This window comes from Prinia subflava, chromosome 12 (assembly GCF_021018805.1).
Source record: "Prinia subflava isolate CZ2003 ecotype Zambia chromosome 12, Cam_Psub_1.2, whole genome shotgun sequence".
Classification (NCBI taxonomy): domain Eukaryota; kingdom Metazoa; phylum Chordata; class Aves; order Passeriformes; family Cisticolidae; genus Prinia; species Prinia subflava.
The window spans coordinates 17,660,423-17,682,552 of record NC_086258.1 but is presented as its reverse complement, the minus strand read 5'-3'; the positions used below and the strand labels follow the sequence as shown (position 1 = coordinate 17,682,552).

Sequence of the window (22,130 nt, the reverse complement as noted above, 5' to 3'; positions counted from 1 at the left end):
TTAAACTGACTTTCAAGCTGTTTTGTTTGATCTCTGACTAGAAGTAGTAGTAATTCAGAGCTAGACAAGGTTCAGTGTGTTTAAGCCAGGTAAATTGATTTTTTTTGGCTGTACTGAATGTCTTTTAAGTTCTTTCTTTAATAAATATGTCTTCATATATATGGTATCAATCTGCTCCCATATGCATCCACTGGGGTCTCTGGGTAACTGAACAAGGCTACAGTCAGTTTTCAAAGAAGCTTTTTCCTCACTTGGGAAAAATTTCTTTTAAACTTAATTCCTTTACAAATTTGTTGATGCACACTCTTTCCATGGTATATTGTTTTCATCAGTATAAATGTTCAAAAAAGAGGGTAGAGGGTTCATTCCCACCCCATCTGACAAAACCTTTAAGGGATATATGGCAATATCCTTATCCAGGTGATGGTCACTAGCAGTGACCAAGGCCAGGGAACTCCTAACAACTTCTTACAGGAAGCAAGATCCTAATTATTTAAAGTGTTAACCACTTCTTCTCCAGACTTTTTAAGAATCCATTTTTGCACTGATCCACAGGAATCATTATTTAAGACATGCAAATGACAGTCACAAGATCCACTGCTATAAATTTTGTGACCCAAATTTAGATGAAGCAACGTTGTTTTTTTAAAGAATAATATTTTAAAAGCAGCAAAAGCAACAGCCATCTCACTATGAAGAAATTATGTAGCATTTAATTACTCAAACAAGCACTGGAGGAGCATGTATTAAATCCAAGGCTTTGCTTTTGCTTTCCCAGGTTTAATTCAGAACCACCCCTTAGCAGTGAATTCTTTTTAGATGTACTCAGACCTACATCACAGAAAAAGTCACTATTCCCAAAAGGCTTGCTCTCAGGAAATGCTATCCTTGTTGAATTTTCAGCTGCCCTTCTATAAACAAGCTGTGTTCAATTTGCTACCTAACCTCTGTCCTGAGAGGTAATACAGACTGGAGGGAAACACAAAGGAAACAATTTTCAGTGACATCTACCCTCCTGACATGTAACTGTGACCTCAACAATACCATTTGCTCTGTCACTTTGTTCCTTGTTGAAAGGAAGCAGAATACTGACCTATTCTAACAAGGTTTCTGTGAAAATTCATTAGAAAGCATCATTAAAATACTCTGCATTTAACACATGCTCTGATTTACAAGTATTATTAAAAAAAAGTATCTTCTCTTGTTCTTACTCTGGCAAGAGGAAAATTAGTAGGGCATACCAGTTTAAGTTATAACAAAATGTAGGGAATATATGATGCGATTTTGAGAACCATAATAAAGTTAACAGACCACAATGTCCATAAGAAAAAATATTACATGATTATTATATCTCTAATATTACACATTCATTGCATAACAGGTTGGAAGAGCCCTTAGGACGTTACCTGCTCCAGTTCCCTTTCTCAAATCAAAGCCAACTCCTGAATTACACCCAACTCCTGAGTCCTTCCTACCAGGCTGCCAGGACCACATCACTGGCACAAACTCAGTCCCATCATGGCCACAGCATTGGCACAAATGAGAGCAGCACTCAGATGTTTCCCAGGGATGTCTCAGACATGATTTTGCTACCCCTGTGTCTCCTGTGCTTGATTCTTGAACAAGCATGGAGTAGATGATGTCCAGAGGTTCTTTCCAGCCCCAGTTATTCTGATTGCACATGAAACAGGCCATCCACATCAGTATCAGCTCTGGCAATCACTTATATTTGCAGTTTGCCTGTTTTGCCACTGGACTCCAAACCCCTTCATGCTCCCACCCTTCACGTGGTATTTCCCCTTCTGCTTTCTTGGCAGCACCCTTCTGGCTCTCTAGTTTAATTCACTGCCAAATTTCCTGATAAACTCCTTGGGTAATGAGAACTACAAGGAGAAAAAGCAAATTATGTGTTAGATTGCCTTGACCATCACTCAATTGAGTGAGGGAATGGTAACTGTGCTGTCCTGGCTGGGAACACTGGGAACACTGAGCTGCTGCTCAGAGGGAAAGGAAGAAACTCCTCTGCCTGGTTAAAGGGAAGCAGGAATGGTTTATTTGGCACCACAGATCTACTCAGCATCTTTCATCTCGTGCACTGACAGCTTCCACTGTCTGCCTAACATCTATCAGCCCTAAATGTTCCTCAGGAAAGAGGGAAAAACTTCATCTCATCTGCTGAATGACAGCCAGACAGAAGCACTGCCAGGGAAAATGCACAACAGTTGTGTTCCCATCCTCGTCATCTGTTTAGGATTAATCACCAATTCATTCTCGTGTAGTGTGTCCAAGAAAACCCACCGCATCATTAGGCAAATCAAGAGATAATAATGTTTTCTGTAAGCACACAATAAAATTTATTTAACTAATTCAATTACTTATTAAAAAATGTTGAATTGGGAGAATTTAAGCACGTGTTTTAAGCAAATCCCACAAAAGGAACCTGGACTGACAATGTCTGCAGGAGCCCTGACCTGGGGTGAAGAGAGCACCCCAGAAGAGAGGGCACAAGATTCTCTCAACCATTTTGTCACATTTATGTCAAGCACAGAAGAATAAAAACCCCTATGGCCTAAAAATAAAACCCCAAACAAAAAACTACCTGCAATGGGTATCAAATCCTAGTTACAAACTTGTCCCATATTTAGTTACTAGGCAGAAATTTCTTGCTGTTATAAATAAAAATCACTGATTCACATTGTGAAGTCTCCCACAGCCAGTTTGTAATTTGTAGTATCAACAAGACTCTGAAAAAGTACTTTTTGAAGGACCTCATTCAAAATGTTGCTCTGTTTCTTACAGTCTCTCAAAGAGAGCTAACCCTGATGCAAGGGGTGGAAAAAAAATCCCAGTATAGCAATTGTGGGAACAGAATTTCCATAGATATTTAAAAGGAACAGACACTACTTTAGATCTGTTTCTTTGTCACCAAAAAAAAAAAGTTTTCTTTTCAAAGTCGTATTTCCCTTGGCACTAAGAATTTTCTTCCTCATGGTACAGTGAGTTTCTTGGGGCAGAGAGAGGTCCTGACTGAAGTCAAAAGACACATATTCACTTCTGAAGCCTGTCAGAGCTCAAGAAAGATGTGTTCCTTCATGCCACGTCTGGTTATGAATTAGCCAAAGGTCTGTACACTTGAACTAGTGCTGACTTGTTCATTTCTGTTAAAAAAATAATCTCAAGAGCCTCAACGTTAATAAATTATAACTCCTTCTTAAAGCTAATGTTTGCTAACCAAACTAGGGGATGTTAAAGATCATCCTACAACTTAGACAGTTGTTCAGTCAACTACATGAGCATCAGGACTTAAAGACTTCTTAGGTAATCTGCAAGTGATATGCACTGAGGGAAGGGCAAAGCATTTTAATTTGGGCTCCCCTCCTGCCAGAACAGTTCTCCCTGTCCCAGCTGCCTGGCTGACACTGATCCTCACCAGCAAAGTGCTGCAAATGCCTCTGCAGCAGCAGTGGGACTTGCCCAGGCAGCACTTTCAAACACAGGACATCCCAGAATGGTTTAATTGCTTTTTCTTCTATTTCCAATTACTGCTTTTCTGCTCTGCTGCATCACTAACAATGCCTTTCTGCTCCCCACTGACACTTGAACAAATTGCTGCTCACAGGAAAAGAAACCTGCTCATTTTGGCACACAGTGTCAGGTTCCCAAAAATGCAGATTAAGTGTGAGACAAGTACCAGGTTTTAGGACTGCAGTGGCATTAGCAAAACAGAAAAGTAAATCAGTTGTCAGGCATGAAAACTGAACCAGTGATTATGACAGTCATCTCTAAAAAAGCCTGGAGCTCCTAAATGAGAAACATGAAAGCTCTTCAACATGTGGTTTTAAAAGCTGACCTGGAGTGCCAAGAGAAGCACAAAGGATCAAAAGCAGCATAAAACAAACCAAACAAACAAACGCCAAAAAGACAGAAGGAGAAAAAAAATATATTGCAGAGGAACATTATGAACATGAAAAATACATCCACTTGTACCAGCAACAGAAAACAGCCTGGGGTCATTCCTTCACAAAACATTTTATCAGCAAGAGGAAAAAGAAGTGCAAACGCCTTCCCATTGTGCTTCACCTCTAAAGCTTTTCTGCTTTGCTCACAGGATGTCAGTGGTGATTGTGACACAATCACAGGACCCCTGACAAGTGTGCTAACACAGAGATGTGTTAGAAAAGTGTAATTAATTTTCTCTTGTGCCCATGAAGGACATTTGTGCTACTCCTTAGGAGGTGTGCATTGTTTTGCTTCAGAAGAGGTGTCCTGTGGCACACACTGCCCATACAACCTCCTGGCAAAAGAAAATTCTGTATTTCATTAGCTTCCCCTTCTTCCCCCAGAATGACATCAAGAGCAAAGACCTTGCAGCAGAAAACCTGAAAATGAATAGATGGGGCTGAATGGAAGCAATTTCACAGTTACAGACTTCTGGAAATTAAGTCAGGCTGAGTGCCCCTGCACTGAGGAGACAGCTCTCCTCACATACCTAGAATTCAGCTGTGACTTCTACAGCTATAAAGATCTGGTAATCTTAGAATTGCACCTGGAAACAAAACAGTTTAATGTGTTCCCTTTCAAAATACTGGCAGCAGCATTTTGCAAAAGATGAAGCTTTCAGTTTGGGGTTTACTTCCAATCATAAATGACAAAATAATCAAATAATTCTTGACAGGAAACACAGAATGCAGGTAATCTCAGAGTTTATCTAAACCAGCATCACTGCAGGTGAGTGGATCACTGTGATGCATAAATCAAAAAACATCCACCCAATTTGCAGGCAGCAGTAGTCTGAAGTCAGTTCTGCTTGGGGTAACAACTGTCAGCAGACAATTACTGAAGCTCTTTAAATGAGTAAATTTCCATCTTTTCTGTCTTGGAAAAAAAATGACAGAACACAGCAGGAATATAAAGTTGTCCTTTTTCTCTTTTCCCTGCAGCAGTGTGGCTGATCTTGCATTATGAAAGGTAACACTGCTGGAAGCCCAGCACTCACCTGCCAGACAGATGAGCTGAGGCTGAGCTCCTCTCCAGGCAGCCCCAGAGTAATTCTAGTTTCAAATTACCCACATATTAGAAAAATCTCAAACCAGCCTGCAAGGTTTTTTGTTTTTTTATAACTGACAGCCATCAGAAGCTTCATCCCTGTCAGACCTCCTGGAAGCAGGGATGGATTTTTACCCAAGTAATCACAGCTCATCATGCTCCAGCAGGTCAGCAGAGCTGTGCCAGTCAATCACCTTCACACCAAGCCCTCAGCCATTACAGGGTATTAAGCCCCACCTTGAGCAGCAAAAGAATTTCAGGCCAGTGTAAAATAAATTGCTTTAATTTGGATTTGCTGCAGTGACAGTCAGCTCTGCTCTTGCAGCACAGTGACCTGTTAAGCTGTCAGGACTGACACCTCTTCTAAACCCTACAGTTTTCAAGGAAGTCACTTACAGTGTCTTAACACCAGATCTCACAAACTGTGGCTGTATTTTAACCTGTTTTAATCTTTATTTTGATGTCATCAACCTGAACACAGAATGCTACACTACCCCACGTTATTCCTGCTGACACAAAACACTCCCACACCACCTGGCAGCCAATAAACAGCCCAACCTGCCCAGCTCCCTGCAGCCAGCCTGGGCTGTACCTGCTCGGGGCTCCACAGTCTTGTTGGAATCTGCATCCATGAACACGAACCGTCCACCCCCGAAGTCCTCGGAGTAGTCAGAGAGATACAGCAGGGAAGTGTAGTCAAAAGAGCCGTAAGTCACCTGTGGGGGAAGCCAAAAATACCAAAAATTGCCCAGTTCTTTATCTTATCTCTGCAGAGCACAGATGGATCTGATGGGTTTTTCTAATTTTCAGTTTTTCATGTATTTAATTAAGTGGTCTTTGAAAACTAAGAACACCATTTTCTAGGGAATTATCTGTTTGTTAGTCTATTCTCTTGTGTTTACACACACACTACAAGACTAGCATGTCATGTTTATTATTTCTATTGTTACAGTTTCCACAATTAGAGAAGTGCTCCTATTGATTTCTATCATCCAAGAGCAAAAAACCATGTAGTGTCAGAAGTGCACTGTATCAAAAAGACAGGATTTATACTATTCCAAGATAAAATTCCACCAGCAGGTTAATAAGCAGAAGAACAACCCTTGACTAATGATTTCCACCCATTATTTAACCTTGGTTTAAGGTTTCTGGCTAGCTCACTTCTATTCTTTCACCAGCTATCACAGGAGATTCATGGTAAGAGTAAATCAGAACTTCCAAGTAAATCCACATTTGTTGGAGGAGCTTCTGCTCTTTTCCATACAGGTTTTGTTTAAAACCTTCAGACTGAACTTTGGAAATCTCTGCTTCTTCTCAGCCTACAGACCAAACACCCCACTTTTAAGTATAACAAGGTGATCTTTTCCTTCATTTTAAAGCATTTTTGGTCGATACATATGCTAAAGTTGGAGAAAAAAACCACTATATTAGTATGTAGTGACATACTAATGCTCAGAGTGAAGCTATCTAAATATTTTACACTGACTTTAGCTGATTCTGGAAATACTTCCTTTAGAATCTACCTGTCACCAGCAATTAAAAAAAGACTTCAAATCAATGTCTGTGTTCTCCAATTTCTTTGTGTATCACAACTGAGAAGTTCAGCATTACGCTGTCAAACAGTGAAATGTGCAGCACAGCAGTACTGTATAAATACACAGAATTTGCAGAGTGTTTTGACTGACCAGGTGACTGTTAGAGGTGAGTGCTACTTCCAAACTTAGAAGTTTTCTAAATATTTTCAGTCATGTCTCAAGTTATACTCATTAGTGCCAGTTAGATTTTGGCTCAGGAGCAGTTGTACACATTTTTCTGTAAGGGCAGGACCAGAGAGAACATAACAGCAGATGGAATAGGGAGACATTTCCATTCATGCTCCTGTTATTATTTTGACCATAAGGGCTTAAAGGAAAAAAGCCAAATCTGGTGATATGCTGCCCTACATGGTGTGAATCACAAAAAATGAGAGAACTATTACAGTGATACCCTTCTCCCCATATTTTTCCAAACTCTGATAGCAATACAAGGCAATAAATGGGAATTAATGAGCAGGTGCTAGTGCAGCACCTCAAACCAGCCATTCTACAGCCCTTCTCATGCAAATCAGCTTTGCAAAGCTATTTTCCACTTCACTGACTTGGTGATAAAAACTTCCAGTCAATTTAAGGAAGTCTCCAGCCAGTGAAGAAGTTCATTCAACTCATACTCTCAAGTTTAATGCATTAGAATTGTTTTTATCAACTCTTCAGTGCTACAGCAATCTTTGCTCCCTCAATGCACTCTCCCTCCTCTCCAGGGTGGCTTTACCAATTCTAAACTTCTAAGAGCTGACTACCAAACATTTCAGCCTAACCAAACACACCTAATTTCTACAGATGACTAATTTGGGGAATGAGGTGTCCAAGGGAAAATGGCTTTTCCCTTCCTGTCCTTTTTCATTACTCACTCTCACAAGCAGCCAGGCCTGAGAAATGCAACACTATGGAATGTAAGCACTGTATTATATTCAGTTATTTAAAATGCTAGAAATCCCCCTATGTATATCAAATATATTTGTTACCCTGGTAATGATTTCCAGTACCAGACAGATTAAGAATTGAACCAAAGGATCAAACTACGTGAGAAAAGCTGTCATTAAAAGCCACACAGCTGCAAATCAAAGTTCTACAGCTCCTTGTAAACAACTCAAGCGAAAAAAATGTAGATATTTCCATTCAGCCTGCTATGTCACATAGTTAAGTGTGCTCTATCTGAATACTCCTTATCCAAAAAGTCTAACACAGGTAATATTTAATGGTAGGTGCTCATATTGATGTTTATATGACACTTCTTTAAAGGCTATTATTACAAATAGAACTAATTGCCAGAATTAGCCAGCTCCATCTTGTAGTGGGTTTTTTTGAGGGACACACTTCTATGCAACTAAACAGTTGTAGGATCATGCAAGAGGTCTGCAGTTACTGAGGATATTTAGGACAGCATCTTCTGCTTTCCAGTGCAGAAGAAAATTCACTTGGCAATCAGGATTGGGTTAGCATGCAGAAAAAGAGCCAAAACTTCTCTGTTCCTGTAAGCCTCCACCTAATCCTGTGTACAAAACCACCAGAATAGCCTTGATAGCTACTTCCAGTGTCCTGTTTATTGGCAGTGCCTATCCAGCAGACAATGTAAGGGCAAAGAGCACAGCTCTGAACTGCAAGGGGCTGTAAGTGAGCTGAGGGGATGGCTTTGAGCAGAAATGAGAAGCAAGCTCCTCTATTTTCAGAGATGATGCTGTCCCAGGGCAGAAATGGGAATTTTGATGTGTTTTATTAAATGTAGGGGAAGAAAAGAAGAGTGACAAGTCTGCTAGAAGAGACAGTGACAGACAGCAGCCAGACAGGGCTGCAGGTACAAGGAAGGCTGAGGAGATGGAGAGCACTTTGCAGGTGAGGAGACCTCAAGGTTTGGCTTGTTCACCTCAGAGAAATAAAGGCTGAAAAGGGATATGACACCTACCTGTACATACATGGGGGAGGGAAGAGGTAGAACTGGGAGGAGGAACAAAAATAGCTATAAACTGATCATGGACATGTTTAGGCTACAAAAACCCCAACCAATTTGGAGAAAATGTGCACTGAAATGCTGGACTAGCTCTGACAGAAGGAATTCAAAGAAAACAAACCCAAAACCATCTTATGGCAGAGCCTGAGAATTCTGTGAAGGATGACAGGATCTGTGCCCAGGCAGGGGCACTGCACAAATCTACAAGTCCCACACTGCTTCCACCAGAGAATGTTGTAGGGCTGCAGTGCTGACAGTGGTGCAACAGCAACTCCCTTATAAATCAGGTATTTGACATTTGGAAGCCTCAGTTCCCAACAAATTCCATCCAAGATGAAACTCCACATGTTAAAACACTCTCTTCATTTGATTTAGATGCTTATAAATTCAGCCAGATTAAATGAGTCATTCTGGTGATTTCAGGGTTTCCATTCCTATGTAACTACAAACCAAGTAAATTTTAGGGGGATAAAAACCAAAGCCTCAGATAGACACAATTAATCTGGACTACTCCATTATGCTGTTGAAAGTCTTCAGGGAGGTTCAAATTGAGAAATATAATTGCAGTAGACTCAGTAATATCAGGAAAAAGGCAAGAGGGGGTTTTCTATGTTGCAAGAAGCCACATCTTTTTAACAATGTCACTCTGAAACAGAAAATAGAGTGAAGTCTTTTTGCTAAGGTTTCATTTTACCTTTCTTCTGGAGAGAGGCAAGGAAAAAATCAGGATACTCTTCTAGGAGTAACCTTCATTGTTAAATTATGCAGAAATACCTAAAGTGACTTGTTCTGTTCCAAGGGGAAAGCATAAATAATGATCCAACACAAAAGCATCCAACAAACTGGCAAGTTTTATTGATCTTTCTTCAACTTCCCAGTATTAACACTTGTTTTGGAGGCCACGTAAGAACTCTACTGCTCCTTTCTGGGAAGAACTTCTTACCTCAGATCAATAGAAATGTACTTTTTTTTCCTTGCTTTCAACTGCAGTCTGGAAGTGAAAAAGTTTGCTGGAAGTGAAATATAAGCCAGACTGACTGCACTGAAGGCAGGGAACCTGCACACCTTCATCCTATTTAGTCTCTGCTCAGACTATTTGTGATTATGAACAAGGTGTTTGGTAACTGCCCCAACTGGGATAATTCACAGACTCAGAATTATTTAGGTTATTATTTAAAAGATCTCCAAGATCACCTGACTCCAACCACTGTCATAAATCAAACAATCCTATTATTCAGTATAGACACTGCTAAGGTCTAGATTATGCATTCCAAGTCTAAGAAAGCACTTTCCCTGCTTGTTTTGGTTTTTTGAAGCTGGAGATGGGTTAGAAAAAGCCCAGGCAAATCAATTGATGTATCTGCTCCCTGAGCAGACAGCCTGCAAGATAAATAAAACATAGACAAAAGAGAAGGATAAAAACAGGAGAACATTCAGCCTGCTGTCCATCATGCTCAGGCACTCTCAGGATGTCAGGGCAGAAAAAAAGCTTCCACAAATTCTCTTCATGTAAACTTATTTGCATGTAAATGACAAAATAACTTGTGCACTATAGGAGATATTTAGGTAGGAACACTTAATTGAGAGGTTATCCAACCACCTTACTCATTTCCCAATGCAAAACACATGCAGAGAGGAATAAAGAGAATACTGGCAAGCACGGCTTGTGCAGACACAAATCTCATTAAAGTAATAAATCAGTGTCTGAAATTCTAAAATAGGCTTTTTTGGGGCTGAAATAAAAGTGGAGAAAACAGGCATCAGCTGTTGAAATATACTGATTTTCCACCCTTGTGACAGTCAAATCTGATTCTCTGAAACTGTGGAAAAGCTACATGGGACTGATGAATTCATTGCACTTCACAGAACCAGAATTACCAGTTTCCTTCTTCCCAAGGGTCTCTTGGGATGGAGCATAACGTGATGGAATTTCTGTGAGCCTCACCAGCACAATTTGCTCCCTACAGCCATTCCCTACCAACACAAATCAAAGCAATCAGGACCTCAAAACCATCCCTACCACCCCTGGTCAGAGCCATTCCTATTCACTGCTTACATCACAGCTTTTCAAACCAGAGGCATCCAAAACCTGGCAGATTCCACCCCACAGGACTTTCTGCTTTCAAACATAAGCTGTGTCATCACTACCACCACTAAATTTAAACTGCTTCTGCCCATATGAACAAGGACACAGGAACTCACACCAATGTTGTGACCATTTCCCTCAGACTGGCTGTTTCCAGGAAATACTTTAGGCCAAGGAATATTTCTGTTTGATTTTTTCATGTCTCAGGGCATCGACTTCAAGATACACTGCCCACTTAGAGATTCGAGCCCTGAGGAATAACTTGGATTTAACTGGGATTATTTTATTTGGTTCCATCTTGGGTAATCCAGAGTGACTCATTTATAAGTCCTGAAGGCATGAAATGTGGGCATTGTGGAGTGGAGGGGTTTTTTTGCTTGTTTGGGGGTTTTTTTGTGTTGTAGGGTTTTTTTTTCTTTGATTCTTCCATTGTCTGTATTCTGCTGTTCTGCACAGAATGCTTGAACGTGGTGAAATTCAGAAATGAATTCTACCAAATCATTTAAGTCCATTGAGAAAGGACAAGCATCAAGCTATAAGCCTAGAGATAAAACTGCAGTTAAAAGGATCAAAACCCCAAGTTATTGAAAGAGGGTACCAGGTACCACATCCCCACCGAAACACAAAAAGCTTCAATTCACATATAAATCAAATACAAATATTAAACTTCTATGAAGAGCCTTAGATTAATAACAAGTGACCAACTGACCACTGTGAAACAGCTCCTGCTATATGTGGCTGAAAGAGCAATTCAGGTCTTTTTAATCAACGTTTCTGACAAAAGAGATTCTTGAGTAGTCATTCTAATAGTCACTAATTCTACCAAAACTAAGTTAGAGAAAATAAAATTGAATGGGATGTAATGGCCTATTATCTCCCATTAGGTTCATCTCCTGAAACATTAGTTTTAAAACCTGTTTGATGGATTGTTTAATGCAAAATGATTTCAGTGATCTAAAAATAGTACCAAGAGATGTTTGCATCCCATCTCAGGCTCTCCTCACCTTGTCCACATGTGGGTGCCAGTACTCATCGTGTGTTGTCTTGGCTCCTGTGCTGTTCATCCTGGAGAAGAATGTTGGCTTGGTCAGGTACATGGCAGAGGAGCTGATCCCAAACACTTGAGCAATCCTCTGCTGGATCCTCTGCCTCACATCCCTGCAGGGAACACAGAGCACACAGGGCTCAGTTAGTGACACCCACTCCTGCTGCTGCTGTACTCCAGGCAGTTACTGCTTCCTCCTCAGCTGAGAAACACGGGGAACACACACTCACATCCTCTTTAGCCTTGAGAAAAGAGAGGGGGAAAGGGAGAGGGGGAAAGGGAGAGGGGGAAAGGGAGAGGGGGAAAGGGAGAGGGGGAAAGGGAGAGGGGGAAAGGGAGAGGGGGAAAGGGAGAGGGGGAAAGGGAGAGGGGGAAAGGGAGAGGGGGAAAGGGAGAGGGGGAAAGGGAGAGGGGGAAAGGGAGAGGGGGAAAGGGAGAGGGGGAAAGGGAGAGGGGGAAAGGGAGAGGGGGAAAGGGAGAGGGGGAAAGGGAGAGGGGGAAAGGGAGAGGGGGAAAGGGAGAGGGGGAAAGGGAGAGGGGGAAAGGGAGAGGGGGAAAGGGAGAGGGGGAAAGGGAGAGGGGGAAAGGGAGAGGGGGAAAGGGAGAGGGGGAAAGGGAGAGGGGGAAAGGGAGAGGGGGAAAGGGAGAGGGGGAAAGGGAGAGGGGGAAAGGGAGAGGGGGAAAGGGAGAGGGGGAAAGGGAGAGGGGGAAAGGGAGAGGGGGAAAGGGAGAGGGGGAAAGGGAGAGGGGGAAAGGGAGAGGGGGAAAGGGAGAGGGGGAAAGGGAGAGGGGGAAAGGGAGAGGGGGAAAGGGAGAGGGGGAAAGGGAGAGGGGGAAAGGGAGAGGGGGAAAGGGAGAGGGGGAAAGGGAGAGGGGGAAAGGGAGAGGGGGAAAGGGAGAGGGGGAAAGGGAGAGGGGGAAAGGGAGAGGGGGAAAGGGAGAGGGGGAAAGGGAGAGGGGGAAAGGGAGAGGGGGAAAGGGAGAGGGGGAAAGGGAGAGGGGGAAAGGGAGAGGGGGAAAGGGAGAGGGGGAAAGGGAGAGGGGGAAAGGGAGAGGGGGAAAGGGAGAGGGGGAAAGGGAGAGGGGGAAAGGGAGAGGGGGAAAGGGAGAGGGGGAAAGGGAGAGGGGGAAAGGGAGACCCCGTAAGTGGTTTTGATTGGGGTTTGTTGCTTTGGGGTTTTTTTTAATTGTCAGAGTATCAAGGAACAGAAACTATGATTCCTGTGGCCTAGGCTGAAAATTTCTGTTTTCCTGAGTAATTCCAGACCTATTCCACTGTTTGTTAACTGCTGAAAACATTAGTCTTTCACACAGCTATTTTTAATCCAAAGCAGATAAAAGTAAAGTTGTATCTTCATAAACGGGTCGCCTCTGAAGTTGGAACCAACTGGTGAAGTCCTTGGCGCCACGAAATTGAGAGGTTTTTGGTATTATTACCAGATTTTTTTTAATTAATGCAAGATGTCTTTCACAATTACACAATTACAGTGTACAAACAAGATAATCTGAGAGAACATATTTCTCAAGTTGTGCATGGAATTATATTAGCAGGTTTGTATCTTCCATTACATTTCTCCACTCGATAGTACTGAACCTCAGCATAACTTTTAAGCAAGTTTTCCCCAGGTATTTCTGTAGGGAACTTAAATGCTGAGTAAAACAACATGACAGAATTAAAACAAGACTTATGATGTGTGTGTCTACAGGCTGTGAAAGTCATCTCTTAAAATCCTCAAGTACTAGAAAACACTAAATATTCATTCTGTTCACACCTAGTCCCTCACAAGAAATAGAAATAACACATACAGATTTGATTTTTCTAACCTGTCTCAGTTTACATTTTAAGGGTCAATTCTATTGAAAGCTATTTTACATGTGAAATATCAAAAGCATTAAATGAAGGGATTTTCAGGGATATAAATGGCTGCATGAGCTGAGGTTTCAACTTGAGAGCTACATAGTGATGGAGTTTGCAAAACTGACACCAGGGGAGAACCTACAGGTCCTTCCTCTCATGCTGTGGGAGGCTGATCTTGCTGTCTGCTTTTCCCGAGGAGTAGGATGCAGGAAAGGCTCCCAGAAAGCATTAAATGCAATTACTCATTTTGTGAATTGAGAGCTTTGAACAAGCCAGCTCAAGAATTCATAGCCACAAACAGCAGAGCAGCTGATTCCCTGGCCCCTGCATCAGCCAGGAATAAATCCACTCCCAAGCAGTCAGGCCACAGTCTTGACATAACTAAATCTCCAGCAGCTGTCCTGCTCTGCAAGGAGTCCTCCCTCTCCTTTCAGCCTGATTCATTTTCCACTTTTAAAAGCTTTCTATTAAGGTTTGCTGTCTGGTGTTTATAGGCTCTGTTAAAGCTTCAAGTCCTCTTGGAGACTGATGTGCGATGGCTTTGGGCAGAGTGTGTGTTCTACAAACCAAACAGGATGCAAAGCCCTATGCAATACACCAAATACAGCACACAGCTGGGTTGGAAAGTGGAATAAGGTCACTTTATAGCCTAGAAAAATTCTTCTCTACAGTCTGTTTTTCTGCTGGTCAGGCCATCTCAACATTTATCAATATCGTGACTGCAGGTTTTTCATTCCATTCCCTGCCCAGCTGTTCCAAACACAGCCTACTGGCAAAATACTTCAGGACAAAAACATTGTCCTTCATGTGTAAACCAAGTGACAAGAGAAGCCAAATTCCATCTCAGAAGGTGCAATCAAGAAAGGAATGAATGAGCCCAAAACTGGGAGAGCCACATTGTTCCCTCAGCCTCTCTGCCCAGAAGGAGCAGGAGCCTGAGGCAGGAGTCTCCCTTCCCTCACTGCTCCTGGCCCACTGCCTCTTCAAAACTGTTGGGAGAGTTCTGGTGGCTATGGCTACAAAAAATACTTCATGCTAGGGAAGATAAACACTAGTTCTCATAAGCACAGCAACTCTTGTCTCATTCAGACTGCTGAGGTGTACCCTGGCTCTGAGCAGATGCAATAACAGAGCTCTGCAGGTGCAATAAATGCCCAGGAACAGCATCCAGTCAACAGCATCAGTACCAAATTAATGCTCCCCCCCAATCTGTCAGCAGCAGTCCTTGTCCATTTGCACTGAGTCACTGGAAAATGTCAAAATGTTCACGCCAGACTCAGGGAAAGGCAGACCAGAGCTCCCTGAAAGGAGCACATGACCACCAGATTCTGTAAAAACAGAATCTGGTTTTGGAGTTAGGGTGATGAGGAAGAAAATAAAAAAAGGCCAGTGAAGTAGCTGGAAGTCCAAGGAACACAGAGCTTGAGAGAAAGGAAGTTCACTAGCTTGCAAAGCTGCCAGCTTAACATAGCAGCAGCAGCATAGAGAGCTAAAAGTGCCACGGAAAAGTTTCTGTGAGACACAGGCTCTGCCAGACCAACACAAAAAAATGCAGTGAAGAGCCACTGCAAAGTGTGATTTAATCATGGTGACAGCAACACTCAAAGCTAAATCCCACACAACTTCCTGATTATTCCACTTGTCAGCACTGTCTCAGGGAGCTGACAAAGCAAAGGCTACCTGCAGCCTGAGAGCTTTAACAGCAATCACACACAGAACAGACACGGGCAGAAAGCAACTCACAGCTCCTCCTCTGCTCCTCCTATGGCTCTGCCCTCATAAGCTGTAAGGTTTTGGGAATAAATCTTTGATTGTTCTGTTTTCTGCTCAACTCACTCCTTCCACCAAGCATCCTGATTAAAGGTCTCCCTTCTGGATAAATCTTTCATTTATTATGTGGAACAAGAGGGATTGCTGTAAGGTACTTGGCAGATGGTGGTTAAAGTATCAGCCTAGAAACCATAATTGAGTCTGAAGCAATGTAATTTTGACAGAGACAGTTTAGAAATCAGCCCCCTGGCTCAGGATGCCTTCTCAGATTCGTTATTGTTGCAATCAGTAATACTTAGACATGAAATACATTCAGTTATTTCTCTCAAGAGGGTATTTTTAAAGTGACCTTGGTAGGAACAGGAAAGTAACAAAGATAAATGCTCCCAGAAAGAGCATAAAATCATTCATTAAGGCCATAAAGTACTTCAGTCCATGCTAAAGCATTGCCATTAATAGGAACAGAAGCATTTAATAATATATTTTGTATTAGCTTCATATCCAGCAGACTGAAACATCCCCTATACTGGCATGAAATCCCAATGGAATATTGACATTCCCTAGCAGCTGTCTGATCTCACAGCATAGAGTTATAAAATTATTGAAAAACTGAATGCTTCTGTTCATGTGAAGCAGAAATTACACATTTTCTTTATGCAGAGTTCAATAATAATCAAGGAATCATCTCACTTTTGCAATATTGGGATCAAGAGTAAAAACAATTTAAAGACATTCACCTATAAAGACAATGACATCTAAAAACAATGGTTAAATAGAAATAAGCCTAAAGTGATTCATATTTTAGGATTATATTAATTAATTACTATTTTAATAAAACTAATAAACCCATTTGGCTACTTAACATTCCTTCCACTAGAGGGAGGTCCGATTCCTTCACACAGGCAAGCAAAAAAAGACCAAATAAAGAGTTAAAATGTTCAAATCAGGGGCATTTTAAATGATGAGAAACCAGCTGAGATGCATAACCAAAGAATTATTGTGTCTAGTCAACAAAGAATTCTCGTTCCTAGACTTTGGCCACACACCTTCCCAGCCACATGGAACTCATTAGGTTTGTTGTGTTTGTTAAGTGCATGAGCAGGGCTGCAGGAAGGCTGAGAGCATCACATGCCAGAGCTGCTCCATTACAGAGCTGCTTCATCCTCTGGCTGCTTCTCCAGCCAGAACATGACTCATCTGAAGTCCTTCCACTTCCTCCTTCACCACTTTTAATGTTTTATTATATTTTGCCTCAAAAACCCCCAAGTTCCTGCTGTAATAACTGCCCAGAATTGAGTCTAGCATGACACAAGCCCTTGGATAATGTATGAAAGAGCAGGTAATGAGGAAGGATTTTCCATCCCAGCTCTCATGTCCCAGTGAATCCTCACAGGAGGAGCAGCTCTCCTTGAAATGTGTGGTGCTGCCATCACCTTGAGGACATTCACACCATAAAACTGTCCTGATGTGGCTGATGCAGCTCCAATGTTGTTTATCAGTCACCAAAAAGTCCTTTCACTTTTCTTCCTCAAGGCATCATAATTCTCAGAGATTATTATCCTGAGCTGCAAAATCTAGTGTATGAATGCAAAGGGCAATCCCCTCCCAGGCTGCACTCTACAAAAACCTCAAAAACATAAAAAGTTCTGGTTTATGCTTCATTCAGCAGTTATTGAAAATCTTTACCGGTATAAGGCAAAATCCTCTTCTGTGAAGATGTCTTGAATTTTGTCCCCAAAGTACCTGAAAAATTAAACAACAATCTAAAAGAGGAGTTGCTGAATCAGACTGAGAAACAAGACACCTTCTCACCCCCACCCGTGCTTTACCCACAATTGAAAAGTGAGAACACAACACAAAAAAATCTTACAAATGCTTTTGAAGATTATGTCCAAAAGCAATGCTTAAAGATCAAATGTTAAAAGATTAAAGGATTGAAATGCTGCAACTGGTAATGGCATTCCTCAGGCATTAAAAAAGTCCCCTCCCAGATCATGAAATAAGCACATGGATTCCTGTTTTTAAGAGTTCAGGATATTTGATTTCTTCCACTGCTGAAAAATAAACTGTAATTGTGAAAAAATACTATGGTTAACTGGTGCAAGAACATAAAAGTAAAGATAATGGCAGCTTTCAAAGTGCCCAGTTCAACAAAAGATCCATTTTCATGCCAGGAAAGCTCTTTTACTGGTCATGGAAACTGGTGAATCCAGCCAACTTCCATAATTTCTCATCACTAATCCCAGCCCAGGGGCTTGAGACACTGGGAAAGGCAGTGGGCAGGGAAGGGGTGGGATGACAGGAGGCAGGAAGCCACAGGCTCATTTTACCTGTACAGATTAACAAAGTGCTTCCCCAGGGAAAGAGCTCCGGAGTGCAAGTCCAAAATTGATGCCTGGAAAAGGAAACAAAGAAGGAAAAATGAGCATGAAAAGGTTTTAGCATTATTTAACTATGACCTTTAATAATTGTCCCAAGTTGCCTCTCACTTTCCACAGCCTCCCAAGCAAAAGTAGTTTCCAGCCTTTGGGTTCACAATACAACATTTATTTTACAACGACAAACCCCCCTCAGATCCCTGCAGAGGTGCAGAATTATTAAAGTAGTATGAAAAAAGCACAGGACTGCTACTCCTGAGATTCAGATCTGACAGAGAATTGTCAGAGTCTCCCCTCATGGGCTTGGGGTAAATCCCTCTGCTCCAGGATCCCTTCTTGAAGACATTTCAAAGATGACTCATTTTCCAGTATTTGTGATGTGCTCAAATAGCAGCACTAATATTTATCTTGCCCTGCATTTGTTATTAAAACTTCTCCTTCACCATGAGACCCTGTATATTTCTCATATTTAATATAGACATTTAAAAGTATGTTTAAAAGTACAATTAGAATTCCAAGGCTTTCAAGAGCCAAACTTTCTTTTGCTCAATTTCTAAGCTGCTGTAAAAGAAAACCACATGGTGAAAAGTTTTTTCACAGAGGAAAAGTCAATCCAGTTTTTCATCCAATTCAAGCCAAACTCTTCTGCTGAGCTCCCAACAAGCTGCAAAGTTTGGTGTTCAGATATGCCAGAAGAGAGAGCTGCCTCTGAGGATTCTAACTGCTGGGCTGCAGGGCACACAGCAGAACCCCTAGTTTGGCATCACAGTTTGTTTGCTTCTCCCAGTGACTAACAATTTAATTTTCCCCTGCAAAGGGAGGTGTTGCCAGTTCTGCTGGAAGGCAGGACACAGACTGCAGCTGACTGGCTCCCCAAGGGATTTCTTTTCTGGGGCTTTGAAATAAATACAAATAAGTGTGATGGTAAATGAGTTGTCTCATTTACATCAGAGGCTTGCTATGATGGCAGCACCTACAAGACCTGAGTGAATGAGTCAGGACTGAAGTGTTCATACAAGCAGGGGTGATGTGCACCAGGGAGGGGAGAATTACAAAATCACAGAAGGTTGAAAAGGGAAATATCATCTATACAAAGAAGAAAAAAGCTGAGGCAAACATCAAGACAACTAATGTAATTCCCATTCTGTGAATAAGGAACAGAGTATAAAATGACTTTACAGAGACACATGTATGAGGAGCTTGCTGCTGGAGAAAATACTACTGTTCAGATTCTGCTGGAAGTTAGACCAAAAGATTACCATGGCCCCTCTAGCTTCACTCTGTGTGTATCTGCACAAATAAAATCCCAGGAAAAGTTATAAAGGAAGGTAAGAAAGCTCAGCTTGACAACTGGACTGTGACCCCTGAGAGGTTTCAATAATTCAGATGTTTGTCTAGACTTTCTCAACATAAAAATACTGAATGGGAAAAAGTTTTGTTGCTATGCTCCAGTACTCCGGGGAAGGGCAGCAAACAAAGGGAGGAGGGAATTGACAAAGTCTCAAACTGCAAATTTAGATCTTTGAGTTAATAAATTATATCTAGACACACAGACACAAATCCACTTCTGAGAATTCAAAATACAACAACTATGACAGGCAAAAAAAAAATCCCAAAACCCAGACACATTGCTTACAAAGGGGTTAAGAGGAAACCACAGGCAATGAAAATGCAGTCTGAATTCCAACAGAAACCTGTAGAAGTTTTATTTCAAATAGCAAAGAGAACAAAGTGGCTAAAGTAAGAATTAAAAATATTTAAACAGTAATTTTGAGGTATTTTAAAGGAAAAATAGTCATACAGCAGACATAATTGGACAGAATTATCCAAACACACTAAAGCCAAAGAAATTTAAAGCAATAAGCCAGACCTACTCCAAGTGGCTGGAAGCCTGGGAGCACACACAATAGCTGGATGGAGTAAGGCTTGAAATACTCTTCATGCACTGTGTAAGAGACTGGAAAAGATGAAAGGCTCAAATGAAGACAGACACTCTCATCTAAAGCCCATCAGCACACAGCCAGCAGGATCCAATGGTATCTGAGAGCCAGGACAGCACTGCCAGGAAAAGATCTGCACCATGACAGGGGAATATGGGCTGGCACATGGGGAAAGGAGAGGAAAAAGGCAGGACAGGAGAAAGAGATAGAAACTGGGTAAGGAGAGTGTGTTTAAAGGCTTCTTCTGAATATGATTCTTCCCTGTGAGAGCAGTGAGGCCCTGGCACAGGGTGCCCAGAGCAGCTGTGGCTGCCCCTGGATCCCTGGAGTGCCCAAGGCCAGGCTGGACAGGGCTGGGAGCACCTTGGGACAGCAGGAGGTGTCCCTGCCATGGCAGGGGTGGCACTGGATGACCTTCAAGGTCCCTCCCAACCCAAACCATCCCATTCCAATTTCCCAGAAACACTGGTCAGCTCTTGCTTCTAACATCTTTCAGTTTTTATCCATTATTTTGGTGAACTGCTCAATGCAACATTTCATTTTCTTCTTGAACCTTTCCCTAAGGATTAAGAGCACACAAGAACTTCCTCACGTTTACAGATGATGAGACATGTGAGAAGGCTTGCCTCAGAGCCCAGACCTCTCCACAGACATCAGATTTTTAACAGATCTTTTATTGCAGCAAGAGAGACTCATCTTCCCCTCTCCCTCATTTCTCCCCACTTAAAAAAAAAAAAGACACGATGAAGCTTCCAGAATAACAGAGATGATGGATTTCTATTTGTCTGTCACTCTGGCTTGTTGTCCAGCTAAGCCAGCTCAGCAGCCCTGCCCAGCTCTGGGCTGTGGGCAGCAGGTTTACCTCCTCTCTCATCTCTTCCCAGCGAACTCTGCCTCAGTTTCCCCATTCCTGACCCCCAGCTTTCTGTGGGTCTCCAGATCCAAGCTCTGTGTGTTCCACCTTGCCATTCTAATCCCTCTTTGGGAGGGTGTAATGAAAAATCCCACGTAGGTCCCAAAAGCAGAGGAAGGCAAACCCAGGTGACAGCCCCAGGTGCCACACTGGGGGTCCCAACAGGCAGAGCAATCCATGGAAAGTGGCAGATTATGCAACCACAGGACTGAAAAGAAATCCAGGGGATCCCAACAGAACTGAACACAGCATGTTAAATCTAATCTTTTAAACACATTTAGATGGGCAGCACTGCTTAAATTTCTCGGTTTATATTTTTTGCAGATCTTTCTCAGCTATCACAAGTACAATAAGCTTTTTTTTCCCATTGAAACCCTTCTCCTTTTTTTTGCTAATATATGCCCAAATGCAGCAGAGGCCTAAAGAAGTGGCTGTGTTTATAAATACTCAAGGAACAGTTCTTGTTCACACACAGAAATATTCTGAGAATAGAGATGGGGGAAAGAAATTAAAATAAATGTGCTTGTTAAAGAGAAGTGGGATTCTTTCAATTTAAAGAATATTATTCCACGGTCTACTTAAAACATTACATGATTTTTTTTGTCACTACACTACACAAAACCAATCTTTACATGATGCTGTGAACCACTGTAATTTACTTTCAAAAGACAAACTTTTGCAGTTCTGCTATAGCAATTGTTTCCAGATGAAGACAAAATCAGTTCAAGAGAGATGCTAGAAATAATAAAATACAAGGAAATGGCAACTGTATTGCAGAATTCAGGAGTTATACAGCTAGGAGAAGTATTAATGGGAAATAACTTTCCAAATCAATTTTTTTCCAAGTCTGAACGGAAGGGAAAAAAAATCTCCATCTCCTCACCTCAGCCTCAAAAATGCATTTATAATCTTGCCTTGGCAGTAAAAGAATGTAGAAAATAACAGGACACTGCTCACCCCTCCATCAGATCCTCCCAAGGACAGTCCCCTCTCTGCTATTCTGCAGGCAAAACAATAATCTCAGATGAGAACTGAAGTCTGATTGCTTTGTCCTTTAATGTCCTTATTTACAATATGTAACTCCTCAGAGAGTGGTTATTTGATGCATCAGGTATAACCCAAGTGAGTTAACAGTAGCTCCCATTTATTTGGAACTGAACCTTCCAGCCTGTCATGAAAATAAAGTATTTGTGTTGCAGAACACTTCTGAGCTTGCAGCTCCTGTCCACAAATCCCATAATTTAGCAAATATGCTAAAAACAGTCCCTTCTCAGAGGACTCCAGGGTCAGCAGCAGCTGGTCCTTACCCAGACAGAGACACAGCTGCAATAAGGCTTACACTGTTTTGTTCTGCCTTTAAAGACCAAATGGAGGCCAAATGAAAATCCTTTAAAACTTATTTAATTCATTTTCCTTTCTGTGAGGTGCTCATGCCCTTCAGAGCCAGGCAGATTCTGTGTGAAAGAATTGCCCTCATTACAGTGAAAATGGAAAATGGCTTTAGTAACAAAAATTTCATGTTTTAATCAGTCTAACCCATCCTGCTCACCC

General features: G+C 41.8%; 1 protein-coding gene across 1 annotated transcript in view; it reads right to left on the bottom strand.

Moving 5' to 3' along the window:
* Positions 1-22,130, bottom strand: part of OGFOD3 (2-oxoglutarate and iron dependent oxygenase domain containing 3) — a 30,516-nt gene that overhangs the window by 2,921 nt on the left and 5,465 nt on the right. The window contains exons 4-8 of the mRNA XM_063409366.1: positions 21,537-21,579; positions 17,679-17,743; positions 17,035-17,091; positions 11,680-11,833; positions 5,639-5,762 (exon numbers count right to left, since the gene is read on the bottom strand). Of these exons, the coding sequence (XP_063265436.1) occupies positions 5,639-5,762; positions 11,680-11,833; positions 17,035-17,091; positions 17,679-17,743; positions 21,537-21,579 (443 nt within the window). The remainder of the gene's footprint in view (positions 1-5,638; positions 5,763-11,679; positions 11,834-17,034; positions 17,092-17,678; positions 17,744-21,536; positions 21,580-22,130) is intronic.